Raw genomic sequence first — 25,971 nt, forward strand, 5'->3', positions numbered from 1 at the left:
TTTAAGGTAACAAAAACACTTTTTTTTTTACAAGAGTTCTTCAAACTTTTATCATGCACTTTTCTTTTTTACAGCATCACCTGAAAGCCAAATCATCCATATTGCAGCCAGTGTTTTAAAGTCATTAATAGTTTTCTGGGGCTTTACACAATGAGATAGACTTTATGGTTTATCTTCCAGCGTTGATCCTGTAATCCACCTACATTTGTCTTTTCTCTTCAGAGATCATTTCTCCATTTCTGTAGGTACGAAAGCAAAAGCAGCTTAAATGGATTACAGTGGATTTAAAAAAGTCGTGGATAATATTAAAAGATTAGTCTTATTAAAAAAAAAAATGGCACCGTAGTGAAAATGGAGTCATGAAGGATTGGGAAAATAAATAAGTATATAAATTTAACATCTTTCTCAGCATTTGACCAGTGTTCTATTCCTCTTATACCACAGCTATAACATTTTTTAAAACCATTAACATTTAATGATGTGAAATGTCTAGTGTAAGCTCCAGTTATCACATCCTTTGGTCCAAATAAACAAAAATAGAAAGCTTTCCTTGCTTGAACATTTTTAACGTTACAGCTTCAACACACAATAGCACAAATCTTTAATCGTTCTATATGGAGGGTCCACCATAAACTCCCCTGTGTGTGTTGTTACTATGGAAACAATAATGTATTAGAACAAGTGCATTCATGTAAACCAGTGATTCGAATTGCAACTGGGACTCCTATTATAGAAAAACAACTGCGGACCAATTAGTCTAATAAATTTAACAGTGCTGGTGTTATTCCAGTTAAACTTTTTCTTTTTTTTTTAATACACTGCATCATGGTTATACTGTAGCCAGGAAATTTCTCAGCAGCTCTTCTTTTCTTCCCTGCTTTAAAGTCCTTACTTTACTCAAAGCTCGTTATGGGGAAGTGGAAGCTCAGTGGTTAAGGCTCTGGGTTACTACTCGGAAGGTCGGGAGTTCAGACATCAGTATCTCCAAGCTGCCAGTTTTGGGCCCTTGAGCAAGGCCCTTAACCCTATGTGCTCCAGGTACACTGTATCATGCACAGACCCTGCACTCTGACTCTTTCTAACATCACTGGGATGTGTGATGCAAGAATTTCACTGTGCTGTAAAATACGTGACAAGTAAAAAGCCTCTTTCATTCTTTCGCCTTTACTTTCTCATTACCTTTCGATCAAAGACTAATGTCTAAGTGTCACAAGACTAATGTCTTAGTTCACAAATTTGAGTTCTATGATTCTTACGTCCTGTAAAGACAATGTCCATTGTGAAAAGCGGTATATAAATAAACTTGAACAAAAGGTCCCTCTGACATCACGCAGTCTCTTCAGCATAAACGTGAGAACGTCATCATTTTCCGTTCTTCTGTGTTCTCAGGTGTGGGAGGTTCATGTATATCGGATTGTTCCCTTTTTGGTTCCTTGCTGTCTTTTTCATCCTGTCATACAAGTCTCCTTGCTCATTAGTGTAAATAGGCTACGAGGGGGAAAGGAAAAAAAAAAATATTAATGTTAGTAATGAGAAGGTTATAAAGAACACGGAGAATGTACAGTCTAAGTGAGACAGTCATGTGTTGAAGCATATGTTATAATGCTAATAGTTAAGGAAGACACAATGCTGCATGGTAAACTGGAGGCTAGAAAGTTTGGATATTTGTTTGCTAGACCAGGCCTCATTTAGCAAGGAGTTACACAATTCCTTTTGTAAAGAAAAGGCCAATTAATTTTAGGGCATCACCACACCAGATCATCCGTCTCCATACTCCCCGGTCCCCTACATCTGCCTCTTTCAAACCAACTACCTGCATATCTTCCCTCACTGCATTCATAAACCTCCTCCTTGGCCTTCCTCTTTTCCTCCTTCCTGGTGGCTCCATCCATAGCAATCTCCTACCCTCAGCATGTTCAAATACAAACCAGCTGTATATGCTAATTTAGTTAAATATTAATAATTACATTTGAGATGTCAAACTCTGTAATTCCATTATAATGCAATTATAAAACAAAATTTATAAAATGAACACATATGACTAGCTAGTCAATTGGAACTAAAGAAATGCTGCTACATATAAAGAAAGATAAACTGCATTACTGCAAGATTTTGCACATGTAGCCTTTAGGAGGCTCTATCACTGTTTCGCTCTCAAAGTTTTGACTTTCACAGAGTTTTGTTGGCATGCTTGGTGATAATTGGTCAAAATATGCAGGTAAATATGGGAAGTTATTTGGTTTGTCCTATAAAAAACATTGGCACACATTAATTTCTACTAAAAGATCGATAACGATGCTTGATAACCAGGTGGATCTACTTCAAACTGATCAACCAAATGTGATGACAGTTTGGAGTTAGAGGAACATTTTTTCATAATTATGTTGAATTTTTTAGACTTGAATGAATCCAAATTTCGGCCTTGTTCACTATATGGACAAAAGTTTTGGAACATTTCCAGTGGTTCTTTCCCAAACTGTTACCACAAACTTGGATGCAAACAATGATCTTTAGATGTGGTAGCATTAAATATTGCCTTTACTTGAACTAGAAAACCCAAACCAGATTGAACATGTCAATGACCCTGTGCACAAAGCCAGCTTTTTAAAGATATGCTTTACACGGATTAGAGTAAAACATCTTGATTGGCCTGCTATAGAGCTCTGACCTTAACCCCTCTAAACACCTATGTGATGAATCGCAATGAATCCTAACCTCACCCACATCAGTACCTCAATTTAATAACGTCCCTGTGGCTTAATGAGCACAAATCTTTACAAGCACACTCCAAAACCTTCCCAGAAGAGTGGAGGTTATTATACCAGCAACAGGAGACGAAATGTGGATTGGGATGTTCAAAAAGCACATATGAATCTTATGGTCAGGTGTTCACAAACTTTTGTCTGAATAGTGGGGTTTAGATTTGCTGGAGTGTTTGTAGATATTAAACACACACCCGACAAACTATTATAGCTAACACTGGGCGCTAGTTTTCCTCCATGATGGATTAAAGAATGCAGCAATTTCAAACAAACAAACAAACAAATACAAAATTGATCTACACCTTTGGACAAATTGAATTTGAGAATTGAATGGTATAAATATTATCACAGTTTATATAAGTCTATTGCGTTAACCATCATCATCACTTTAAGTATGTTGACACTTGTTTACACACTACTGTGTTAAAGTTACATGTGCATTCTGTTAGTTATTAGTTTAATTTATTAGTGGAATAATTTTTAACCAGTTGCCTGTGTTTTATCAGTATTGAATGTTTTTTTTATATATAGCTTTTAGTGCATTTTTTTCATAGAAATATTAACAATATATTCCAGGATGCATTGCTCTATTACGCTAAGTGAAGCAAAATGATTTCTAGGGTTTTACCTGTCTTTTGGTGGCACATAACCGCGTCCTATACTCCAGCCTCCTTTCCTTCCTCCTGCAGAATGAGCAAGAGAGCATTAAAGCAGACATATGATTATTATTGTTGCACTGGAAAGAGTGAGACTCAAGCAGGAATACTAAGTATCAGGAAAGTGAAAATAATGCTAATGGGTTTAGCAGTGTCAGTGAGTGGGTTGTTTGACCTTTCTGATGTGAGCACTAATAAGCCCACTGAAAAAAAAAAAGATTTTGAGATACATAAACACTATATAGACAGAAATTTGTGGACACCTGACCATATGATTTGTATGTGCTTTTTGAACATCCCATTTTATTTTTAGTGCACTTTTGCTGTTATATTCTCTCCTTGGAAGAAGTTTTACTGGATTTTAGAGTGTGCTTGTGGAGATTTGTGCTTATTCAGCCACAAGGGTGTTAGTAAAGGCAGGTACTGATGTAGGTGAGGAGGTCTGGGGTGCGGTCAGTGTTCCAATTCATTCCACAGGTGTTCAGTAGGGTTGAGACTCTATAACAGGCCATTCAAGATCTTCCACTCTAAACCATGCAAACTATATCTTCATGGAGTTGGTTTTGTGTACATGGACATTGTCATGCTGGAACAGGTTTGGATCTCCTAGATCAAGTGAAAGGAAAATTAAAGCTATCACAGCCTATGCTATTGTGTGGCTCTGAATACATGGGAAACAGGCTGGAAAAGTCAGGTGTCACAATAGTTTTGTCTGTATAGTGTATAAACTTTGATTTATCTTACATTAAGAAGTGCAGTTGTGCCTAGTTGAACATTATGTTATTATTTATTAATAATCGCAGGTAGAGTATAAGGTTGTTTTTAAAAAAGTTGCAATACAAATGAACTAGTTTCAGTAGTTACTAGTATAATAGTTACTATTACTGTGGCGTTCACATCAAAACACTACATTAGATCCTTTTGATCAGGTGAAATTAAACCCTACTTTAAATAAAATGGAACATTTTTATGCAATTATCTAAACAATAAATCATGTGGCATTAAAAAATGAGAAAAAAAAGAGCAAACATGACAAAAGAAAAAGTGAAAAACTTTTTTTTTTCTTCTTTTTTCCGATCTGGGACCTGATGTCACTTCTGACATGCTTTTTCTCCCCCCCCCGAAATAGTTGTACAGAGAGTTTATCCAAATTACTGAAGACTTCTTGTCAGGTTCAAACCTGAATCTCACTTGGAAAGCACTAGCTATAGATGGCTCCACATAACCAGCAATGGACAAAACAAAGATACAGGAGATTACAGTGGATGGGTTCACCATGAAGGCGGCTTTGGACTGTAATTTAAAGAATGTTGCTCTCAAGTGTCCATCAGTGATATAATATAGTTGATATAATATGACATAAGGAACAGAAATACGGTGTCACCCTGATGAGGATCGGTTCCCTTTCGAGTCTGGTTCCTCTTAAGGTTTCATACTATCGTACAAGTTTTTTCTTCATCATTGCCACTAGCTCGCTCATTAATTTCTATTAATCTGATTTGAAACAATGCCCAATGATAAAATAGATACACAAATAAAATTGAATTGAACGCATGCAGAAATGCCGCTCACTTGACATATCTGCATAATTTCATACTTTGTGGTGCTGCCATTTGATTGGCTGTTTAAATCATTTCATGCTTAAAAACAATGGGTTTTCCTATTAGAGGAATTGTCGAGTATAGATTTTTATAGTGCATGTGGTAGTTTACCTGCTTCTCCATAGTAATAGAAGTGCGACGGTCACCAGGATGAGCGCACCTGCGACTCCTCCTCCAGTGTAAATATACCACGTGTACTGAGCTCCACTGAGACCTGAAATATAAAGAGTCAGACATGTCGGATGAGAGGACTGTAATTAGGGATCGCAAAGCTGCTTCTCTTGTGGCTCTAAAGGCTGCATTTAGACTTGTGACTGATTAGTCTGTTGACTTTTTTTTTTTTTTTTCCCCCAATCATTAGGTGGGTCTCAACATTTATCTGCGCCATGGTTTATCTTAGCCAGTAGAATGTCAGGTGTACTTGAAAACATAAGCCGCATTCACACTTGGCATTTCCATGCGATAACCATGATCCGATCAAGCACATCGGATCATCAGTTAATCGTAAAGAGGCGATCTGAAGTGGAGGGTATTCTTTTGAAAACTGTTTACAGACGCGGGACATTTTACAGATTACAAAATGAGAAGGATTAGGAGGCTGCAGTTAGGAATAAGGTGGATAGATTTTGTTGTGAAAACTGTCAATTGTGTGAGTTTCAACAGCGGCCTGGTGTCCTCCAGCTTCCTTCTGACATTTCGGTAAAGAGGGGTCGCAAAAAAACAAACAAACAAAAAAAACCGGTTTTGCGGGACGTCGACCTGCGAATGCATGTACGGTGGCTGAATTGCGTGTACATTACACTGAGATTCAATCACACGAGAAATTGTCTTTTCAATATGCATGTGGACAATGCCAGATGTTAATGCCAAATGTAAATGCAGCTATATATACACACAGACATATACACACAAGCTAGTTTTAATTAGCATTATAATTCAAAGGATCATAAATAAATATGAATATTTAATACATAAATAACATGTTAAATTCCAATGCTGGTCTATTCATTTTTATTTCAGTTGAAATATTTGTATGACATCCATAATAAATATATTTCATACAAATAACATGAATGTAATATATCTAATGTTAATCCTACATACTCAACTTAAACAAGTGCTCATTTACCTTCACAGGAAGCATTGAAACATTGCATCTTACAAGCAAGGAAAAATAAAAATGGAGGGGGCGGGGCTTCTAGGATATTTGTCAGTAAGTTGAAAATACTTACACATTGGTCTGTCATTCATTCTCAATTTATGTATCTATTGGCTGGTTATGTACACTATATGGACAAAGGTTTCAGAGACACCTCACTTTTCCTGCCATATGTTGTTCTTTTCCAAACTGTTACCACAAAGATGGAGGATCACAATTGTATAGGATGTGGTTGCATCACATTTTTTAAACTAGGATACCCAAACCTGTTCCAACATAACAATATTCCTGTGCACAAATGCCAAAATGTATGGTTTACATGGGTTGAAATGGAAGCTATTGATTGGCTTGCTATAGAGTTCTGACCTCAACCCTATGGAATTAATTGTAACAATGACTGCACCCCAGGCCTCCTCACCGCACCTACATTTGTGCATGACTTTCCCAACACCTTTCTGAGTGAATGACCACAAATCTCCACAATCACACTCTAAAAGCTTGTGTTGGTCCCCCTTTTGCTGCAAGAACAGTTCAGACCCATCCAGCATTAACAACATGAAGGAGCTCGTCTGTTGGATCGGATCACACGGATCAGCCTTCTAACACGTCAACTTTGAGAACAAAATGTTCAGTTGCTGCTTAATATATTTTACCCACTAACCAGTGCCATGATTAAGAGATAATCAGTGTTATTTAATTCACCGCTCATAATGTTCTAATGTCATAATGTTATGCCTAATTGGTGTATGTTGACTTAGACATGCAGTTTGTACAAATGATAATTAAGAAGCTTCATCTATATCGCATCAAGGGATATTAGCCTTTTAACTTTATTGCCATATAAAAATAAATTAAATCAGAGTCTAAACACAGCTGATGGACTACATTTGTGTTCAGGTAATAGTGCAGTTGTAATGCATTTGTAAACCTTTAGGACTGGGGAACATCACGAGCATGACAAGGTTGCTGGAAATCCCGGCATCTGTGCTGAAGTTACAGCGATACATCCCACCATCATCTTGGCTCACGTTGTTTAAACGCAACTTCAGCTCCATTTCGTCGCTGCAGTTCAGGTTTCCACTGGGCAGATACTCGATGAGCTTCACACCGTCTGCATCCTGCTTACACACTGCTAACAGACTGCTCCCTCCATCCGCTCCCTCCATCTTCTCCACGCTGACCTCGTACACGATACCGGCATGACTACAGTCGATGGTCACGGTTTCGCTTTCAGGCACGATAAGTCTGGTTTTGGGATTGTGCGCGAGGACGGTAGGGATGTTGGTGATGTTGACTGCAGGAAAGAAATTATCAGATTAAAAATCTCGGAGTTTTTTTCCCCCTAGTAAATACAGAGTTTAAAATATCAACCTTTATATATAAGGTTTAGGCACTATAATATTTTACAAGGTGATAATCATCCACCAGAGTCTTGCAAAACCTGCTTACGACTTCACTTCCTAATGTAAATGTGTTAGACAGGATTAAATTATTCAGTTCTTCTGCAAGGAGAACCTTGTTTACAGTGGACTTGAGTTGTTACCCTTGGCTTACAATAATCATTTTACCATTAAAAGTTATTGATGATAGTTTTCTTTTAATGAAATACTGAGACAAAGGTTGTACCTTGGGCTAAATCTGTGATCTAATTTTCCCACAGGTTTTATTCGAGTGGTCACTTGAAAAGTTTAAAACGGAGCCTCCTGAAGATTCCTGCAAAGTTTTGTGCGCAAGCTTGTATATGACATAAAGCCTCTTCCTGTTTCATGGCTTCAATGTCGGATTCATTGGTCCATTATGGGCAAACTGCTTAAGATATCCAAAATACTTTTAATGAGGTTTACTTTGAAGTCAAAGAAGGTGATAAATGGACAAAACTAATAACAGGAGTAGTGATGAAACCAGCAGAAAAGTCATTTTGACTCAGATTTGAATGGCTTTTAAATTTAGATACATAGTTTGAAAGTTATTTCCAAATGATGCCCAAACTTGACCTGGTTATGGCATTACAGTGTTGGTAGCACTTTGCCAAAATTTGGTCAGAAACTTCCTTTGACCCTCTATAATTAGTGTCCCAAATTTCTCAACTTTTGACTAGATGGTTCTCCCATTGGCTACCGTAGCCAGTCTAGGAAGACAAAGAAGTGGAAACAGGAGGAAGATAAAAAAGTAAAAATGAGACGATGATGATGATGATAATAAACAAAGAAAAATCAAATCAAATGGACTCATTTCTAATATTGTCATACCTTGTTGTTCCACCCGGGTTTCTTTGCTCCAGGAGCCACCAGGAAACGTCTGCACTGAACAATGGTACACTCCCTCGTCTTTTTCAGTGACGTTCGTTACTCTGATGCTGCCATCCAGTGCTGATGCTTTAATGAACTCAATTCTACCATCATAAGCGGAATTGAAATTGAAGCCGTAATCAGGATGATAAATGGCGATCGGAGTCGAATAGATTGCATTAGTCCATGACACCATGATAAGCTTCCCGCTCCAGGGACATGAGCAGTTCAGCAGCATCCCTTCCTCAAGCTTCACTGTGCTGCCTTTAGACTTCAGCTGCTCCGACGCTAACACAGATAAACACAGAGATATCGATATTCACTCTAGGTCCTATAAACTGCACACATTAAACTATGAGAAATATACACTATATATTGTAGACAAAAGTATTGGGGGCCTAACCTTTCCAGCCACATGTGGTTCTTCCTTAAACTGGAACCACACAATTGTGTAACATGTCTGTGGATATGGTAGAATTACATTTTCTCTTCACTTGAACTAGGTGACCCAAACCTGTTCCAGAATGACAATGAGCCTGCACTCAAAGCCAGCACCACAAAGATATACTTTACATGGTTTGGGGTGGAAGACCTCGAGTAGCCTGCTATGGAGCTCTGATCTCATCCACACTGACCTCCCCAGGCTTCCTCAGTCTACATCAGCACCTGTCTTTACTAACGCCCTCGTGGCTGAATGAGCAATCTAAAATCTAGGGGAACATCTTCTCGGAAGAGTGGAGGTTATTATAACAGGAAATGGGAAATAAATGTGGACTGGAGTTAAATAAATCTTATGCACAGCTGTCCACAAACTGTTATAACTATATCTATAAAGTGTATAAACAGTAAGCTGAGCTCACTGACTGTCAAATAATTCTTGGCTAGTGAAATAAACAATGAGACCCAGCACTTTCAGGTACCAAGCATTTGCCCCCTAGTGATGATTTCTCTTTTTGCTGTGTTGCAACATCGAGTATAATATTAAGTATAAACTTTCTTTCGGCTTCTCCCATTAGGGGTCGCCACAGCGGACCATCCGCATGTTTGATTTGGCACATGTTTTTACGCTGGATGCCCTTCCTAATGCAACCCTTCCCATTTATCCGGGCTTGGGACCGGCAATAAGGCTTGTGCAACCCTAATGGCTGGGGTTGGTTCCCTGACCCTGACCACTAGACCAATAATATTAAGTATAATCATTATAATATCCTCAGAAAAGAGAAAAAAAATGCTTAATTGATGAGTATTTACTACCTCAGTATGGAATAAATAAACATAGAAAACAGTATTAAAATATGCAATAACACATTCGTATAAAAAAAAGTAAGAAAAATCTATCTATCTATCTATCTATCTATCTATCTATCTATCTATCTATCTATCTATCTATCTATCTATCTATCTATCTATCTATCTATCTATCATTAGTATCTTAGTACTACTTTTACTAATTTTTAAATAAATACTTGAAAATAAACAGCACTGTATAATAATATAATTGAAATGAAATAATGTGATTATAAACAAAAAAATAATTGTGTGTGTGTGTGTGTGTTAATTTTTTGGATGTTTATCCACCCTGCTAATGCATCAAGTCGTTTGCTGTTTTAAAATTTGGATTCACTTTCGTATAAAACATGATTTTATACCACAGCATGGTTTAATCTGGAGGCGTGCATTACTTTTCCCATAACAGCAGCTCAGACAGAACGCCAGGCTGCAATATAAATGACAGGTGTGTATTAAAATGCTCTTTTGAATATGTCGCTGTTTCTATAGTAACAGCTTTTACACAGGGACTTCTAATGTGATATAATCCAAAAGTAATAATAATAAACAGATTCAAAAACATGTTAAGAAAAAATATTCTATTGTTGATATGGTGAAGCTTTCATGAGGATGCTCCATAACAGAAACAATAAATGAATAAAGAAAAAGCGGTGTGTTATTTAATATTAAATCATAGACTGTAATCATTGACAAATCACTGTGGTAAAAGAGGAACACCAGCTTGTGTATCACATGACCCCAGCATAGACTATTATTTTCCGAAAACAGCTTTGACTCCACTACGTTTGAATGCACAATAACTTTTTTTCTTCACTACATTTCATTTCAGCAAAACATGCTGCTTTTTCTCTACTTTGAAGTCAACACACAAACAGCACTCAACCTGTTGTGAGACCACAAGCGTAACCCCCATGGTTCAGGTTAGTGTGTGTCGAGTAAGGGTCTCGCTTTGTGTGTGTTACAATAGAAAACTCTCTCTTTATATACAACGCTTGTCAAATGTTTGGAAACACCCAGTCTTTAATGGCTTTTGGGACGCATGTTCTTATTTATGCAGAAAATTAGGTAAAGGGCACAGAGGAACTAATAGAAGAACTGGTATTTGACAGAAAATAGAATAAAAGATATTAGCAGACTGCTTAATCCCATAGTTTAAAACGGAGGTGGAAGCTTAATGATTTGGGGATGTTTTGAAGCAGGGAAGACTTATTTTAGATGAAAGACCATTTCATACTTTAACACCATGCCATCTGGACTGTGACTCACTGGAACCGACTTCACCTCACAACGAAACAATAACATGAAACATACATCCAAGCTCTGTAAGTGTAATTTAGAGAGCAAACGGTTAGATGGAGTGTTATCTATTGAATAGAATAGTACATCATGGAATGACCTGCCCAGTCACTACACCTAAATCCTAGTGAACTTCTCTGAGAAACTAATGGAGAACACCTTTGGCGAGTTTTACAAGAGGCATGGCAAAGGATTTCAACTGAATGTTGAACTGTCTGGAGTGTGTAAAGCGGTTGTTAATGCTAATGGAGGATTTTTTCAATGAAAACAAATGTAAAACTTTCTTTCAGCTTCTCCCGTTAGGGGTCGCCACAGCGGACCATCCGCATATTTGATTTGGCACATGTTTTTACGCTGGATGCCCTTCCTAACGCAACGGGCTTGGAACCGGCACTAAGGCTTGCGCAACCCTAATGGCTGGGGTTGGTTCCCTGACCGGGGATCGAACCGCGCCGCATCCTAACCACTAGACCACCAGGGGACCCAATGGAAACAAAGTGCAACTTTTATATATTTGTTTGTTCAAGGTAAATTTCCATTCCATTCCATTAACTAGTTTGTTGCATAGAAACAAAAGGAGCATGCAGGTGTCTCTCAAAGCATAAAAGACGAGGTGTTTCAAAACTTTTAACATGTAGGTATGATGTGCAGGAAAATAAAACACAAATTGACCAATTATTTAAATCTAGTCCTCGAATATTAAATATACTTTTAATACATAAGTCCATTCAGAGATGAGAACTTTTATACTTTTACTCAAGTGAAAATAAAAAAGGAGAACTTTAACTGGAAGAGGTTTAGTACTTTTGTTCAAGTGCAGGAATCGTATTCTTTTGTACACCACTTTTTATTACTAACACTACACACTTACTATACAGTTGGCGACATTCTACATTTAGTCCACATATTCTCTTATAATAACCTCTATCTTTCAGCTAACGAATGTAGGATGAGTTTTGGGGTTCAGTCAGCGTTCTAAATCATGCTAAAGTTGTTCATTAGGGTTCTATAGCTGCGCATTCGAAATCTTCCACTCCAAAACCATGCATATCATATGTTAATGGAGCTGGTTTTGTGGATGGGGCAGTGTTGTGCTGGGACAGATTTGGGTTTTCTAGTTCAATTGAAGGGAAACTTTTTTTATGCTGCCATCTCCAAAGACATCATGTTCCAAAGACATCATGTGCCTCCAACATTATGGTACTGGTTTGGGGAAGAACCATATAACTGGAACAGTCAGTTGTCGTAATACTTTTGCCCATATAATGTATGACAGTGTGACAGTGTGCCAGACAAACATGACAGACTGACCAATATACTGTAAATAGTCATATATTATAAATCAGCGGTCCCCAACCTTTTTAGTGCCACGGACCGGTTTAATGTCAGAAAATATTTTTACGGATCGGCCTTCAAGGTGTGGCGGATAAATACAACAAAATAAAATGATAGGTTTAAAAAAAAAAAAAAAGGTATTTTCTAAATATAATAATAAACGTAAATCCACTGCGTTGTTTTTTGTTTTTGTTTATTTTGCTAGCTTGGGAGTTTGAAATTAGCGGTAATGTATTATGTGTTAGCGGCCGGAGCAGCCCCTTTAAGAAGGTAGCGGATGCGGGTAAGACATGTGACTGAGGCATCTTGACATGCACCAAGAGTGAGTCATAAACAGATGTGGTGGAGAGAATCCGGTAATTTTCCAAAATAAAACATCGTTCAGAATCAGATAATAAATAAAATGGAATTAATGTAAGTTATCTATTTTTTCTGTGTGGCCCGGTAACAATTGACCCACGGACCGGTGCCGATTCTCAGCCTGGTGATTGTGGACCACTTTTATAAAGTGTTTTGCCTCCTGTTCACTTAGAAATTTGTGTTTATATTGGAGAAAAATATCCATATCCAATTGCCTGACTTATAGAATGCAAGCCTAGGAGATGGAGAGTTTTTCTAACCTGTTCTATTCCACTAACGCCCATGAAACATCATGTTGACGTCAGATAAACCCACATTTAGAAAATGTCCAAAGGGGAAACTCTGCTGCTGAAAAACGTGAACAACCAGGGGGCTTATTTCCCATCACTGAAGAGCAAAAAGAGTTTTTGTTTTGGTTTCCTTTCAGACCTTTTAGAACTCACACACATCTCTAAGTGGACAGAAGGCAAAGAATATAGGTTTGGATTATAAACAAATCATGCTGAACAGATAAAAGCTCTAATTTATGTTATCAAATGATCAGTACAGAGTGAGATCTTTAATTTATTAACAATACAAAGGGGACATGAATCTAGGATTGGTTTGCTTTTGCACAATCACACAGTGCAATAGAAAAAACAGAAAAGGCAACATCTGCTCAAAGCACTGAGCATTCGATCAGGGGACATGCATTGTCGGTCATATCTGTAAAACAATCTACCACATTGTTTTGACACAATTTGAGAAGCTTGATTAAAAGTCATATATGCATATTTGTTCTCCAGAGTTCGAAATTAATGAATTACATTTTAAAAGTTTTAAAAATTTGACATTACTTTACTTAAGTATTTTTGTTTGAAGCATTGTACTTAACTACATTTTAAATCATTTCTGTTACTGAGTAAAAAATAAAAATAATAATAATAGGGGTGGGGGGGGGGTGGGGGGGGGGGTAAAACAAATCACACCCTGAAAACTACTGCACTGATTGATTGATTGATTGATGGATGGGCGGAGAACAAACTCGCTAAACTCAAACATAAACCAAAAGAAAGATGGAGACGGACGAGACAGACGGCGGTGATGCAGACCAGCTGAAAGCAAAAATTTTAAAAAATTTAATCCAAAGTCGTTAAATGTGTGTGCTCACTGTCTGAATTCTGAATGTGCGTTTGCGATTTCTGTCATTATATTATTATTACATATATTATGACATTATAACAGAAGAAAGTGCACAACACATTAGACTCAAGTCATGGACTAGTGTTTTTTATCGATTAATTTTTGGTTATTTCACTTTAATTTGTAAAATTTGTTCTTCAATTAAAAACAACTAGTTTGAGATGTATATCCTCTTGTCCCTATTTGAACTACACTAGAATCCCCCACCCACCCCTGCTGTTAAAAAAAAAATAAAGTAACTCTGTAAAGTTTATTTTGACTACATTTTAAATGATCTACTTTTTACTTAAGATTTTTTAGAATAACTAAATGACTTGTACCATTAAAGTAACAGTATTTTTTTACTTGTTTAGGTTATTTTATTAGTCTTTCCACCTATAGTATACAGTACAGAGGATAGTATACATGTATAATTTTAATCAACATCTTATCCATTAAGCTGCCTTTACCCAAGTACTGTATTTATCATGTGGGAAGTAGTAGATGCACATTTACTAAACAACTACATTGTAAAGACATGCTTTTGGGTCAGAACTTGTCTTTTGAATCCTTTGAAAAGACGGACCTGAAAACAAGAAATAAAACTTTAATGAAAATAACTGAATTGACTTTAGTAAATGTGCATTTAATACTTCCCACATGCTAAATACAGATGTACTAAATACCAAATACAGATGTACATTTATAAAAAAAAAATACAGAACATCTACTTATCACATGCTATATACAGTATGCCTAACTGCCAATGTTAAGTCCTTGAGCAAGGCCCTTAAAGCTCACCTGCTCAGTCGTATGAATGAGATAATTATAAGTTGCTCCGGATAAAGATATCTGCTAAAGATATCGTTATGTACAGTACATTAGTAAATGGTAGCTCATATTTAGCATTTTCCCACATTTTGGTTTATGTTCTGTCCTTATACACAGTGACACAAAATGAGTTAATTTTCCCAAAGTACTGCCTTTAATCTGTAAGGCAACATTCTGCTTAAGTATCTGGAGACCTGCTGCCTTTCAGGCTATTAGTGATGATTTCTTTTGTCTGAAACAGCCACTGTACAAGTAACATTTGTATACTATCTTCCACAAAGTAAATTGAATTATGTATCCAGTTTAAATTAGATTTAATTGAAGGAAAATATAGTAAGTTAGAAAGGAATAAAACACAATGTTATTGAAAAGTAATCGACTGTAAAAGTGTGACATGAAGTTGAGTTACTGTTGCCGATATTTTCCTTTTCCGAATTTTAGGAACTTTCGTGGCAAGTTTGTTTCCTACTATCACTTGTTTTCTAGGAGCAATACATATTTGTTTTTTGAAGCTGAAAGACTTTCCTGTGGTAAAAAAAAAAAAAACTCCTGACAGTAACCATTGCTAAAGACTTCAAAAAATCTTTACAATGTGAACAACTGTTAATGTGCTGTCCAAAGAAATCCTGTTGATAATTGTTCAGTTGCAATTTATTGTTCAGTAAATTTGAGCAAGGGGGAGCTGGAAAATCTGGCAACTAATATAACAAACTAATTGTCCATGTAATATGACCCTTATAACAAAAATACTGAATGGAAACGAATGGGTTGACAGAAAGGCAAACAAATAATAATAAAAAAAATTTAAATAATAATATATTTAAATAAGTTCAAATGAATTGCACCACAAACTCTTAATAAAAAAAATAAATAAAATAAATCTAGTTCACTTTAGAATGTACTTCCAGCAGTCTTTGTAAATATTATATACTGATTAATACCATAGTTGGATATAAATGTTTTATAAATCTATTTTTTTTTTTTTTATGTAAACAATAATCAAATAAAAGCAGCAGTACACTACCTTCAGGAAAAAAGAGAATCAGAAGTGCCATTAAGTACCAGTTGTCCTTTTGTACAACAGCCATCATCGCAGTTTGAGTGAAAATGAATGCAGCATTGATGAAAAAGAGACGCAAAGCACAACTTCCTGCTCAGATACAATCAAATGAAATGCAGCCTTCGACTAGGAGGATTGACGTTTACTAAAAATGAAACTCGCAGTGAAACTGTGAAATGGCACGAATCGTACAAGGCAGACCCAAGAAATTGAAATGAAACTGTCTTTCAGGGAAAAGATAGGAGAATTACCCATCACCTTCACATTCACTAAACAGGAATAGATGAGCCATGAACATTGATTTAACAAACAAACAAACAAGAAACAAACAAACAGAAAATAGCCATTTGAAGTCCACCTTGTAAATTTGAAAAGATCTTCAGATCCATGGAGATAAGATAAACCTTTATTCATCCCACAGTGGGGAAATTTCCTAAACGTTACAATGACACCATGAAAATATTGTAAGTCAAGACATGACCTAGCCTATCCACGAGGAGACAGTATACTGTTAATTGCAATTAATTTAACTTAATACTGCAATGTACAGTACCGTTATGTTTAAACTTTATAGTATATACGTCTTAACTTACGATATTTTCATGGTGTCATTGTAACGTATTTCAATCGTTAGTCAGGGACTACCTGTATTTATAAATTGTTATAATTGTGTAATGCATATAAATAGAAAAAGGGCTAATTTGTTGATTGTTGAGCAGCCATACTGATTCGACGTCCCTTTGTTAAAATCACGGTTGAGAAGATCTTTTCAAATTGTGGAAGTGGGCGTGTGGACAAGCGCCGATTTGCGAGCGGAGGGCGAAGCTGTATGTGCTCTGTTTCAGTGTTCAAGAACATTGATAAAAAGGAAAAAGATTGGGCTTTGAAACACCAGAGACAAAAATACACTCTTACACCGAGACAACCGAAACCTGTTGACTGTTGGTGAGAGTTAGGCATCTCACAAGGCTGGAGATGAGTACATCCTGGCAGCGCCCCAACGTTTCATACAAAAATTTAAATGCAGCGAAAAAATATTTTATATCGCTATCATCTTCGTAAGACTGAAAAACTCAGATACTACCTGTATATGATAATTCAACGTACAATAAAGCAATATTGAGATATTGTCCACTATATGGACAAGAGTAAGTGGACACCTTTAATAACTCTCTTCTGGATAGATGTTCCACTAGATTGTGATCTAGGTTGAAGTCAGAGGTCATAGCAGGCCAAACAAGATCTTCTACTCCAAACCATGAAAGTCATATCTTCATGAATATAGCTGTTAGTGCTACGATGATTCTCACACTGGTTCACACACATTCTTTTGTCTGTTTAGTGTCTATAGAATATTTCCGATGTTAGTATGTAAGGTATACAGGAAGTCTTTATCTGGGCTCACACATCTGCGGCTACTATGTCTTCTTATGCAAACAGGAAACAGCTTTAGGTCAGGCTTTCTTTCCAATATGTATATATACTTGTCTTGTGCCTGCAATAAACCAAAGAAGAACATTGCTCCATTCTGCGTGTAGTGTGATTCTTCCCTAATAAGAAAAGGCACCACGGGCATCGCAGTTCGTATGGAAAACCTCTCCAAGAATTAAGTTTCATTTGATAAAAATCTAACAATGGCTTTGTCATGCTAGAACAGGTTTGGGTCTCCTAGTTTAAGTGAAGGAAAAAATGTTATGCTAACACATCCAGGATTCCTATACAATTGTGATCCTCCAACTTTGCGGTAATGGCTTGGGGAAGGAGCACATGTGGCTGGAAGTCAGGTGTCCTTGTTCTCTTGCCCATACAGTGTATATTCAATTGTCAAATTTGATTATACTGATAATTGTTTGAAGAATATATACACCTTTTCCATACCTACCTGATTGGCAACGCTGCTTGTGGTGAGAGTTTTGTGGTTGATATAGTGTGTTTGGTTTTCACCAAACTCTCCTGTGCCTGATAACCAAGTATTTTTCACAACCTGTAAAGTCATGCTCAATAGTTCTTTCAAAAAGCTTTTTCATATCTACTTTTCTCTGAAACCCATACTTTCATACAATCTATTCCTGTTTGTGCTGTCAAATAAGTAAGTTCTGTGTTTTTATAGGTCTACTGATGTAGCTTTTTGGACCGTCATTTTATCTCTGAGCATTAAACAGACCTTGATTGTCTACTCATGGAAACTGCTTTGAAAATATTCCATTTAAAATTCACTGAAATAGTGAATTTTAAACTGTTTGGAGATGGCCTTATAACCCCTCCCTGAATGAAGTGCAGCAAAGAAAATGCATCTCTGACCATCATGGCTGATGTCTTTTCTTCTTGGCATGAGGTTGGTACACATCTGAGTCCTCTACCACACCAAACTGTGAAAATGGATGGCTTTTTATAAAGGAAGTCACACTTCTTGATGATAAATCAATCACCTGCAATCTTTAGTAACACCTAACTTCTAATTACTTTCCTGTTATGTAACTTGGTTAAGGACCACAAAATCTTTTGATTAATTGAAAAAAAAATGGATGAGGTTTACATTCTTTCACCACAAGTTTACACAAATTTAGTTACGTTTTATTTTGTTGGCACTTTTAACAATAAAAATTGTTCCAAAGCAGCTTTACAGAGATAAGCAGTCTATAAATAGCAAGGAAAAACTCCTTGAGACTGTATGATGATGAAACCTTGAGAGGAACCATCCTCATCTGAGTGGCACCGAATGTCCATTCATTATAGTCTTATCATTGTTGAGGTGTTAATGCAGGCACTCAAATGCAGAACTGTTCATGCCAACTGTAGTCCTAAGCCTTTTGCAGGCGCTTTATATTAATTACAGTCCAAATCCATTTTCATAGTTCTTGAGTTGCTCAGTAACTTGATGGATCGTTATGCTGTTCATGTGGAACCATCCTCAACTTCAGTGAGAGGTCTCCAATTTAAAAGAACTCCATCCAGAGGTTGGGCATCAGGTTGGAATCAGGTGAAACTGGAAGGAAGAGCCTCTGGACAGAACCTCTGGTCATTACAGTTAAAATTTTGCTAAATTGCTTGTAAATTCATTCCTCTCGACATATAACTTTTTAGATCGTCATTCTTCTGGTAGTACATGTTTCATTGAATCATTTTTTGTTCTTTCTTTGCAACTAAAAACTTAGGGGGGGGAATGCAAACTTTTGCACTGAACAGTATGAAATCCTTCAAATGTACTAAAAAGCTACACTCGGACAGACTAAACAAACAGGGGAACCATTAAAACATTTATTGCAGACTAGAGAAGCCATGATTTAAATAACATTTATGTCAGGCATCTTTAAATATTTTGAAAAAGGGAACAACAAAAAATGCGATATATATATATATATATATATATATATATATATATATATATATATATATATATATATATATATATATATATATATATATATATATATATAAAATCTATTCACATTTTCCGTGACGTCTGTTACGCCTGAGCGGCTCATGTGTTTAAAAGGCGATTGAGATGTTCGAGGCATTTCAATAAATATGTGTTCGTGTTCTCTTCGGTTTTTGATTCCGCACCTGTTAATAAAGGATAAAAAAAAGGCAACATGTATTAGAATAGATCATGCTGTTTAAAAAAATACAAACGCTGCAAAGTATCCTTTTTACTGCTTTATACATTATATGGACAAAAGTTTGTGGACACCTGACCATAAGATTGTGCTTTATGAACATCCCATTCCGCATTTAAGTCACTATTTGCCGTTATGATATCCTCCACTGTTCAAGAAAGATGTTCCACTAGATTCAGAGTGCGGTTGTGGAGATTTGGGCTCATTCAGGGCCTTACTTAAAATAAAAAAAAAAATAATAATAATAATAATAATAATAAATAAAATGTAAAAAATAAATAAAACTCTCAAAATGTTTTCGTTCCAACCGAAAAAAAAAAAAAAAAACGTATCATTGAGCCTTTTAATCTTTATGCTTAAAGTCAGTGTAATGCTGGGTTACAGTAGGTCTGGGTTTAGGCTCCTGGTTCAAGTGAGGGGGAAAAAATAAAGCTATTAAGGCAGGACCTGATGACTAGCAGAAAATGGGACAGGTTTTTGCAGATCTCCACACAGAGGCTGATTCTGTGATGGGGGTCTTTTATGCACATAATGAGTTGATATGAGGAGTTTCTTAAAGCTACAGGACTAATTGGGGTGTGTGGGAGTCAAAATTCTTGCTGGTTAGTAGGGGATCGAATACTTTTTTTACCCGATAAAATACAAAGTCATTTATAATTAATAAACATTTATAAATTTTTTCTTTTGATATTCTGTCTCTCTCTGTTAAAATAAACCGACCATACAAATTCTAGACTGTTCATTTCTTTATAAGGGGGTCAATTTACAAAATCAGCAGGGGATCAAATCATCATTTCCTCCACTGCACATCAGTACTGGCTGATGAACACAAATCTCCACAAGCACACTCCAAAATCTAGTGGAACATCTTCCCAGAAGAGTGGAAGAAATTATAAGAGCAAATTTGGACTAAATGTGGAATGCGATGCTCGAAAAGCACATACTGTACCATACTTATGACCAGGTGTCCTCAAACATTTGGCTATATATATGTATATATATATATATATAAATAAAAAGTGTGTTATGTCAAACCTTTTTGAGCGAGTGTGTACGCTGTGTCCACTTTCAGTCTGATGGAGGGACACTTCAGGGTCACCTTTGCCTTTGAAGAGAAAATCAGAAACCAAAACATGTTAAACACGTATCAGTGTAGGGAATTTTTGTAGATTGTTTTAAAACACTCACACAAGCAATGGATGCTTAAAAAGCCTTGAAATACCTTCTGATAGTTGTGCAGTAAAGCCCACAGTGCTGAAGCTCCGAGAGCACGGACGTTTAATGAGCCGCTGTCCAAACACGACACGAGCAGCTCTACGGCTTTGTCTGAGAGATGAGAAGAATATCGCATTAACACGTATAAAAGCTGTCTCTCCGACACATGCGCAGACTCGAGACAGACGTCTAGACGCTGCTACTACACAGTTCCTACCGCAGGAAAGGACTCTGGGTTTGTTGGCCGAGCAGAAGCAGATGTTATGGAGGATGAGCAGAGCCATGTGTTTCTGATCGCTGTGTTTGCCCTGAGCCAGATCAGTCAGCATCTCCAGAGCTCCTCGCATCTTCATGATCATCTGCTGGCCGTCTTCTTCGAAAGAGATGTTCAGCATCAGCTGGAGCCACTGACACAGAACCACTGCTGCGGTGCTGCTTTTGCTGCTTTTACCGCTCACCCGAGGCACCGGGAGAGACAGGAAATGCTGCAGGAAGTTGCTCTTAAAAAAAAAAAAAAAGTGGAAGAGAAAAGAAACTAAATTATGACTATGATTTTAGCCCTTTGAGAAAGAGATTAAGTGTATACCGACCCCAAAGTTTCTCCAATTCTGAATTTAGTTTGGAATTTTCTAGTTTTTATTTTTTTTCCACATTGGTCACATTTCTTATGTTCTCTAACTCTTGTTTTTTTTTCTGGGAATCAACAAAACTGTTCCTTCTTTGTAATTAAAATAAAATAAAAACAAAACAAACCAACCCTGTACTTTCAGTGCCATATCCTTACCGAGCGCTGCGTTTTCGTACTGCATTATTAAAACAACAACCTCAATTCTCTCTTTTATATCATATCAATAATTACGAGTTTGAATTCATTTTTTTGTTTATTGTTCTTTTAATAGCATGCCAGCATCAGTGGCTATTTTCATGGCAGGATCCAGGTAGGTAAGATACAGGCAATAGGGGCGAAGCACTGTAAGCTTCGTGTAGAGAATTGAGGTTGTTGTTTTAATAATGCAGTACGAAAACGCAGCGCTCGGAAAGGATATGGCACTGAAAGTACAGGGTTGGTTTGTTTTGTTTTTATTTTAATGTAGAATTTATTTAACTATGATTTTTGGTGACCAAAACAACAAGGCGTGCATGAAGGAAAGAGAACGTCAATAATGCAGAAGCTCCGATAATTCCTAACCGAACTTGAAGACGGCCTTCACATTAATCCAGAGAAATTCAAAGGAAGCTGCAAAACTCTAAATAATTCCTCGATTTGAATCATTTAAGACCAACAGGAGGTGTGATCCTGAAAAGCTTTTTATGGAACACTCGGATTACAGGGATGGTTTCTCGAACTGTGTAAGAGACACACAGCTGAAGCTTCTGCTTATCGTTCTCCTTTATCATAAAAGATCGAAAGCCGCCTTGAAATACCGCTTCCTCCTACATGGAGCCCTTCCATAGACATTCTATTAAACCAAAAAAGTGTGCAGGGTGCAAACTTACATCGAGCGTACAGTAACATTGCACTGTACCTTCTGTAGGAGGCCTCGGCAGTCTCTGGAGACGGACAGATTAGCGAGCAGAGAGAAAGAAAGAGCATGGATGCTACTATTGTCAGGAGGAACCTGCGACGCCAGCTTCATTACCGCATGCATCAGAGAGTTCGTCACAGGATTTCGAGGTAAAGCGGCGTGAGTGGAACTACCACATACGGCGCTGCACGCTGAGAGAGAGAGAGAGAGAGAGAGAGAGAGAGAGAGAGAGCAAGAGAGCAAGAGAGAGCGAGAGAGAGCGTAAACAGCTAAACTAATAATAGCGCAGATGACAGCAGTGACTATGTGTGAAATACGTAAATATTAAAAAAACACGGGAAAATAATCCACTCATAAACCAATCAATCAATCGATAGTTTTAATGGATACTGGATTAAAAAAACATAAAACTAAATGTAAAATAAAACTGAACTTTATTACAAAAAAAATGAACGAAAAATGAAATAAATATGAATGTTAATTAATAAATATAATTATATAATCAATAAATTATACGCCTCTCCTTGAACTGCCACCTTAACGTGGTGGAGGGGTTTGAGTACTCGAATGACCCTAGGAGCTATGTTGTCCGGGGCTATATGCCCCTGGTAGGGTCTCCCAAGGCAAACAGGTCCTGGGCGACGGGTCAGACTAAGAGCGGTTCAAAACCCCTTATGAGAGATACTACATCAGGGACCGTGACGTCGCCCGGTATGGCGCAGCCGGGGCCCCACCCTGGAGCCAGGCCCGGGGTTGGGGCTCGTATGCGAGCGCCTGGTGGCCGGGCCTTCCCCCACAGGGTCCGGCCGGGCTCAGCCCGAAGGAGCGACGTGGGGCCGCCTTCCAGTGGGCTCACCACCTGCAGGAGGGACCGTAAGGGGCCGGTGCTAAGAGGATCGGGCAGCAGTCGAAGGTGGAGGCCTCGACAACCCGATCCCTGGACACGGAAGCTAGCTCTAGGGACGTGAAATGTCACCTCGCTGGCGGGGAAGGAGCCTGAGATTGTGCGTGAGGTTGAGAGGTTCCGACTAGAGATAGTCGGGATCACCTCTACGCACGGCCTGGGCTCTGGAACCACACTCCTCGAGAGAGAGGATGGACTCTTTACAACTCTGGAGCTGCCCATGGTGAAAGGCGTCGGGCTGGTGTGGGTTTGCTTATAGCCCCCCAGCTCAGCCGCCATGTGTTGGAGTTTACCCCGGTGAACGAGAGGGTCGTTTCCCTGCGCCTACGGGTCGGGGATAGGTCTCTCACTATCGTGTGTGCCTACGGGCCAAACAGCAGTATAGAGTACCCGGCCTTCTTGGGGTCTCTGGGAGGGGTGCTGGACAGTGCTCCGACTGGGGACTCCGTCGTTCTACTAGGAGACTTCAATGCACACATGGGCAGCGACAGTGACACCTGGAGGGGCGTGATTGGGAGGAACGGCCCCCCTGATCTGAACCCGAGCGGTGTTCAGTTATTGGACTTCTGTGCTAGTTACAGTTTGTCCATAACGAACACCATGTTCAAGCATAAGGGTGTCCATCAGTACACGTGGCACCAGGACACCCTAGGCCGTAGGTCGATGATCGACTTGGTGGTCGTTTCATCTGACCTGCGGCCGTATGTCTTGGACACTCGGGTAAAGAGAGGGGCGGAGCTGTCAACTGATCACCACCTGGTGGTGAGTTGGATCCGATGGCGGGGGAGGAAGCTGGACAGACTCGGCAGACCCAAGCGTACTGTGAGGGTCTGCTGGGAATGTTTGGCCGAGCCTCCTGTCAGAGAGATCTTCAACTCCCACCTCCGGCGGAGCTTTGACCAGATCCCGAGGGAGGCCGGAGATATTGAGTCCGAGTGGACCATGTTCTCCACCTCCATTGTCGAAGCGGCCGCTCGGAGCTGTGGCAGTAAGGTCTCCGGTGCCTGTCGAGGCGGCAATCCCCGAACCCGGTGGTGGAAACCGGAAGTAAGGGATGCCGTCAAGCTGAAGAAGGAGTCCTACCTGGCCTGGTTGGCTTGTGGGACTCCTGAGGCAGCTGACGGGTACCGGCAGGCCAAGCGAACTGCAGCCCGGGTGGTTATCGAGGCAAAAACTCGGGCCTGGGAGGAGTTCGGTGAGGCCATAGAGAAGGACTATCGGCTGGCCTCGAAGAGATTCTGGCAAACCGTCCGGCGCCTCAGGAGGGGAAAGCAGTGCCCCACCAATGCTGTTTACAGTAGAGGTGGGGAGCTGTTGACCTCAACTGGGGATGTCGTTGGACGGTGGAAGGAATACTTCGAGGATCTCCTCAATCCCGCCGTCACGTCTTCCATTGAGGAAGCAGAGGCTGAGGGCTCAGAGGCGGACTCGTCCATCACCCAAGCTGAAGTCACCGAGGTAGTAAAGAAACTCCTCGGTGGCAGGGCCCCGGGGGTGGATGAGATCCGCCCTGAGTACCTCAAGTCTCTGGATGTTGTGGGGCTGTCTTGGCTGACACGCCTCTGCAGCATCGCGTGGCAGTCGGGGACAGTGCCTCTGGAATGGCAGACCGGGGTGGTGGTCCCTCTTTTTAAGAAGGGGGACCGGAGGGTGTGTTCCAACTATAGGGGGATCACACTTCTCAGCCTACCTGGGAAAGTCTATGCCAGGGTACTGGAGAGGAGAATACGGCCGATAGTAGAACCTCGGATTCAGGAGGAACAATGTGGTTTTCGTCCAGGCCGTGGAACACTGGACCAGCTCTATACCCTCTACAGGGTGCTGGAGGGTTCATGGGAGTTTGCCCAACCAGTCCACATGTGCTTTGTGGATTTGGAAAAGGCATTCGACTGTGTCCCTCGCGGCGGCCTGTGGAGGGTGCTCCGGGAGTATGGGGTCGGGGGCCCTTTACTAAGGGCTGTCCGGTCCCTGTATGACCGAAGCAGGAGCTTGGTTCCCATTGCCGGCAGTAAGTCAGACTTGTTCCCGGTGCATGTTGGACTCCGGCAGGGCTGCCCTTTGTCACCGGTTCTGTTCATAATTTTTATGGACAGAATTTCTAGGCGCAGCCAGGGGTCGGAGGGTGTCCGGTTTGGTGACGACACGATTTCGTCTTTGCTCTTTGCAGATGATGTTGTCGTGTTGGCTTCATCAGACCAGGACCTTCAGCATGCACTGGGACGGTTTGCAGCCGAGTGTGAAGCGGCTGGGATGAGAATCAGCACCTCCAAATCCGAGGCCATGGTCCTCAGTCGGAAAAGGGTGGCTTGCCCACTTCAGGTTGGTGGGGAGTTCCTGCCGCAAGTGGAGGAGTTTAAGTATCTTGGGGTTTTGTTCACGAGTGAGGGAAGGGTGGAACGGGAGATTGACAGACGGATCGGTGCAGCTTCTGCAGTAATGCGGTCGATGTACCGGTCTGTCGTGGTGAAGAAGGAGCTGAGCCGCAAGGCGAAACTTTCGATTTACCGGTCAATCTACGTTCCTACTCTCACCTATGGTCATGAGCTCTGGGTCATGACCGAAAGGACAAGATCCCGGATACAGGCGGCCGAAATGTGCTTCCTCCGCAGGGTGGCTGGGCGATCCCTTAGAGATAGGGTGAGAAGCTTAGTCACTCGGGAGGAGCTCAGAGTAGATCCGCTGCTCCTCCACATCGAGAGGGGTCAGCTGAGGTGGCTCGGGCATCTGTTCCGGATGCCTCCTGGACGCCTTCCTGGGAAGGTGTTCCGGGCGCGTCCCACTGGGAGGAGACCCCGGGGAAGACCTAGGACACGCTGGAGAGACTATGTCTCCCGGCTGGCCTGGGAAAGCCTTGGTGTCCCCCCGGAAGAGCTGGAAGAAGTGTCTAGGGAGAGGGAAGTCTGGGCATCT

General features: G+C 39.6%; 2 protein-coding genes across 7 annotated transcripts in view; both read right to left on the reverse strand.

Moving 5' to 3' along the window:
• On the reverse strand, positions 1-16,086 carry cd226 (CD226 molecule). 4 transcript variants are annotated; one of them, XM_083530313.1, is made up of 6 exons: positions 15,764-16,086; positions 8,428-8,754; positions 7,107-7,472; positions 5,131-5,233; positions 3,391-3,445; positions 1-239 (listed from the first exon to the last, which is right to left on the reverse strand). In XM_083530313.1, exons 1-6 carry the CDS (start codon positions 15,828-15,830, stop codon positions 219-221), a joined length of 939 nt encoding a protein of 312 aa, XP_083386439.1. In that variant the 5' UTR covers positions 15,831-16,086; the 3' UTR covers positions 1-218. The 4 variants fall into 4 exon arrangements, with proteins under 4 accessions (XP_083386439.1, XP_083386437.1, XP_083386438.1 ...); XM_083530311.1 differs by having other exon boundaries at positions 1-1,488; XM_083530312.1 differs by having other exon boundaries at positions 15,761-15,862.
• A 3,137-nt stretch (positions 16,087-19,223) lies between these two features.
• The window catches only part of rttn (rotatin), a 73,141-nt gene continuing 66,393 nt past the window's right edge, over positions 19,224-25,971 (reverse strand). For all 3 annotated transcript variants that reach the window (XM_083530247.1, XM_083530248.1, XM_083530246.1), the window contains exons 45-49: positions 22,158-22,348; positions 20,849-21,131; positions 20,639-20,742; positions 20,452-20,521; positions 19,224-19,363 (exon numbers count right to left, since the gene is read on the reverse strand). In XM_083530247.1, coding sequence (XP_083386373.1) covers positions 19,281-19,363; positions 20,452-20,521; positions 20,639-20,742; positions 20,849-21,131; positions 22,158-22,348 — 731 coding nt within the window. In that variant the 3' untranslated portion in view covers positions 19,224-19,280. The remainder of the gene's footprint in view (positions 19,364-20,451; positions 20,522-20,638; positions 20,743-20,848; positions 21,132-22,157; positions 22,349-25,971) is intronic.

The sequence above is a fragment of the Silurus aristotelis genome (assembly GCF_946808225.1).
Source record: "Silurus aristotelis genome assembly, chromosome: 25".
Taxonomy (NCBI): Eukaryota; Metazoa; Chordata; class Actinopteri; order Siluriformes; family Siluridae; genus Silurus; species Silurus aristotelis.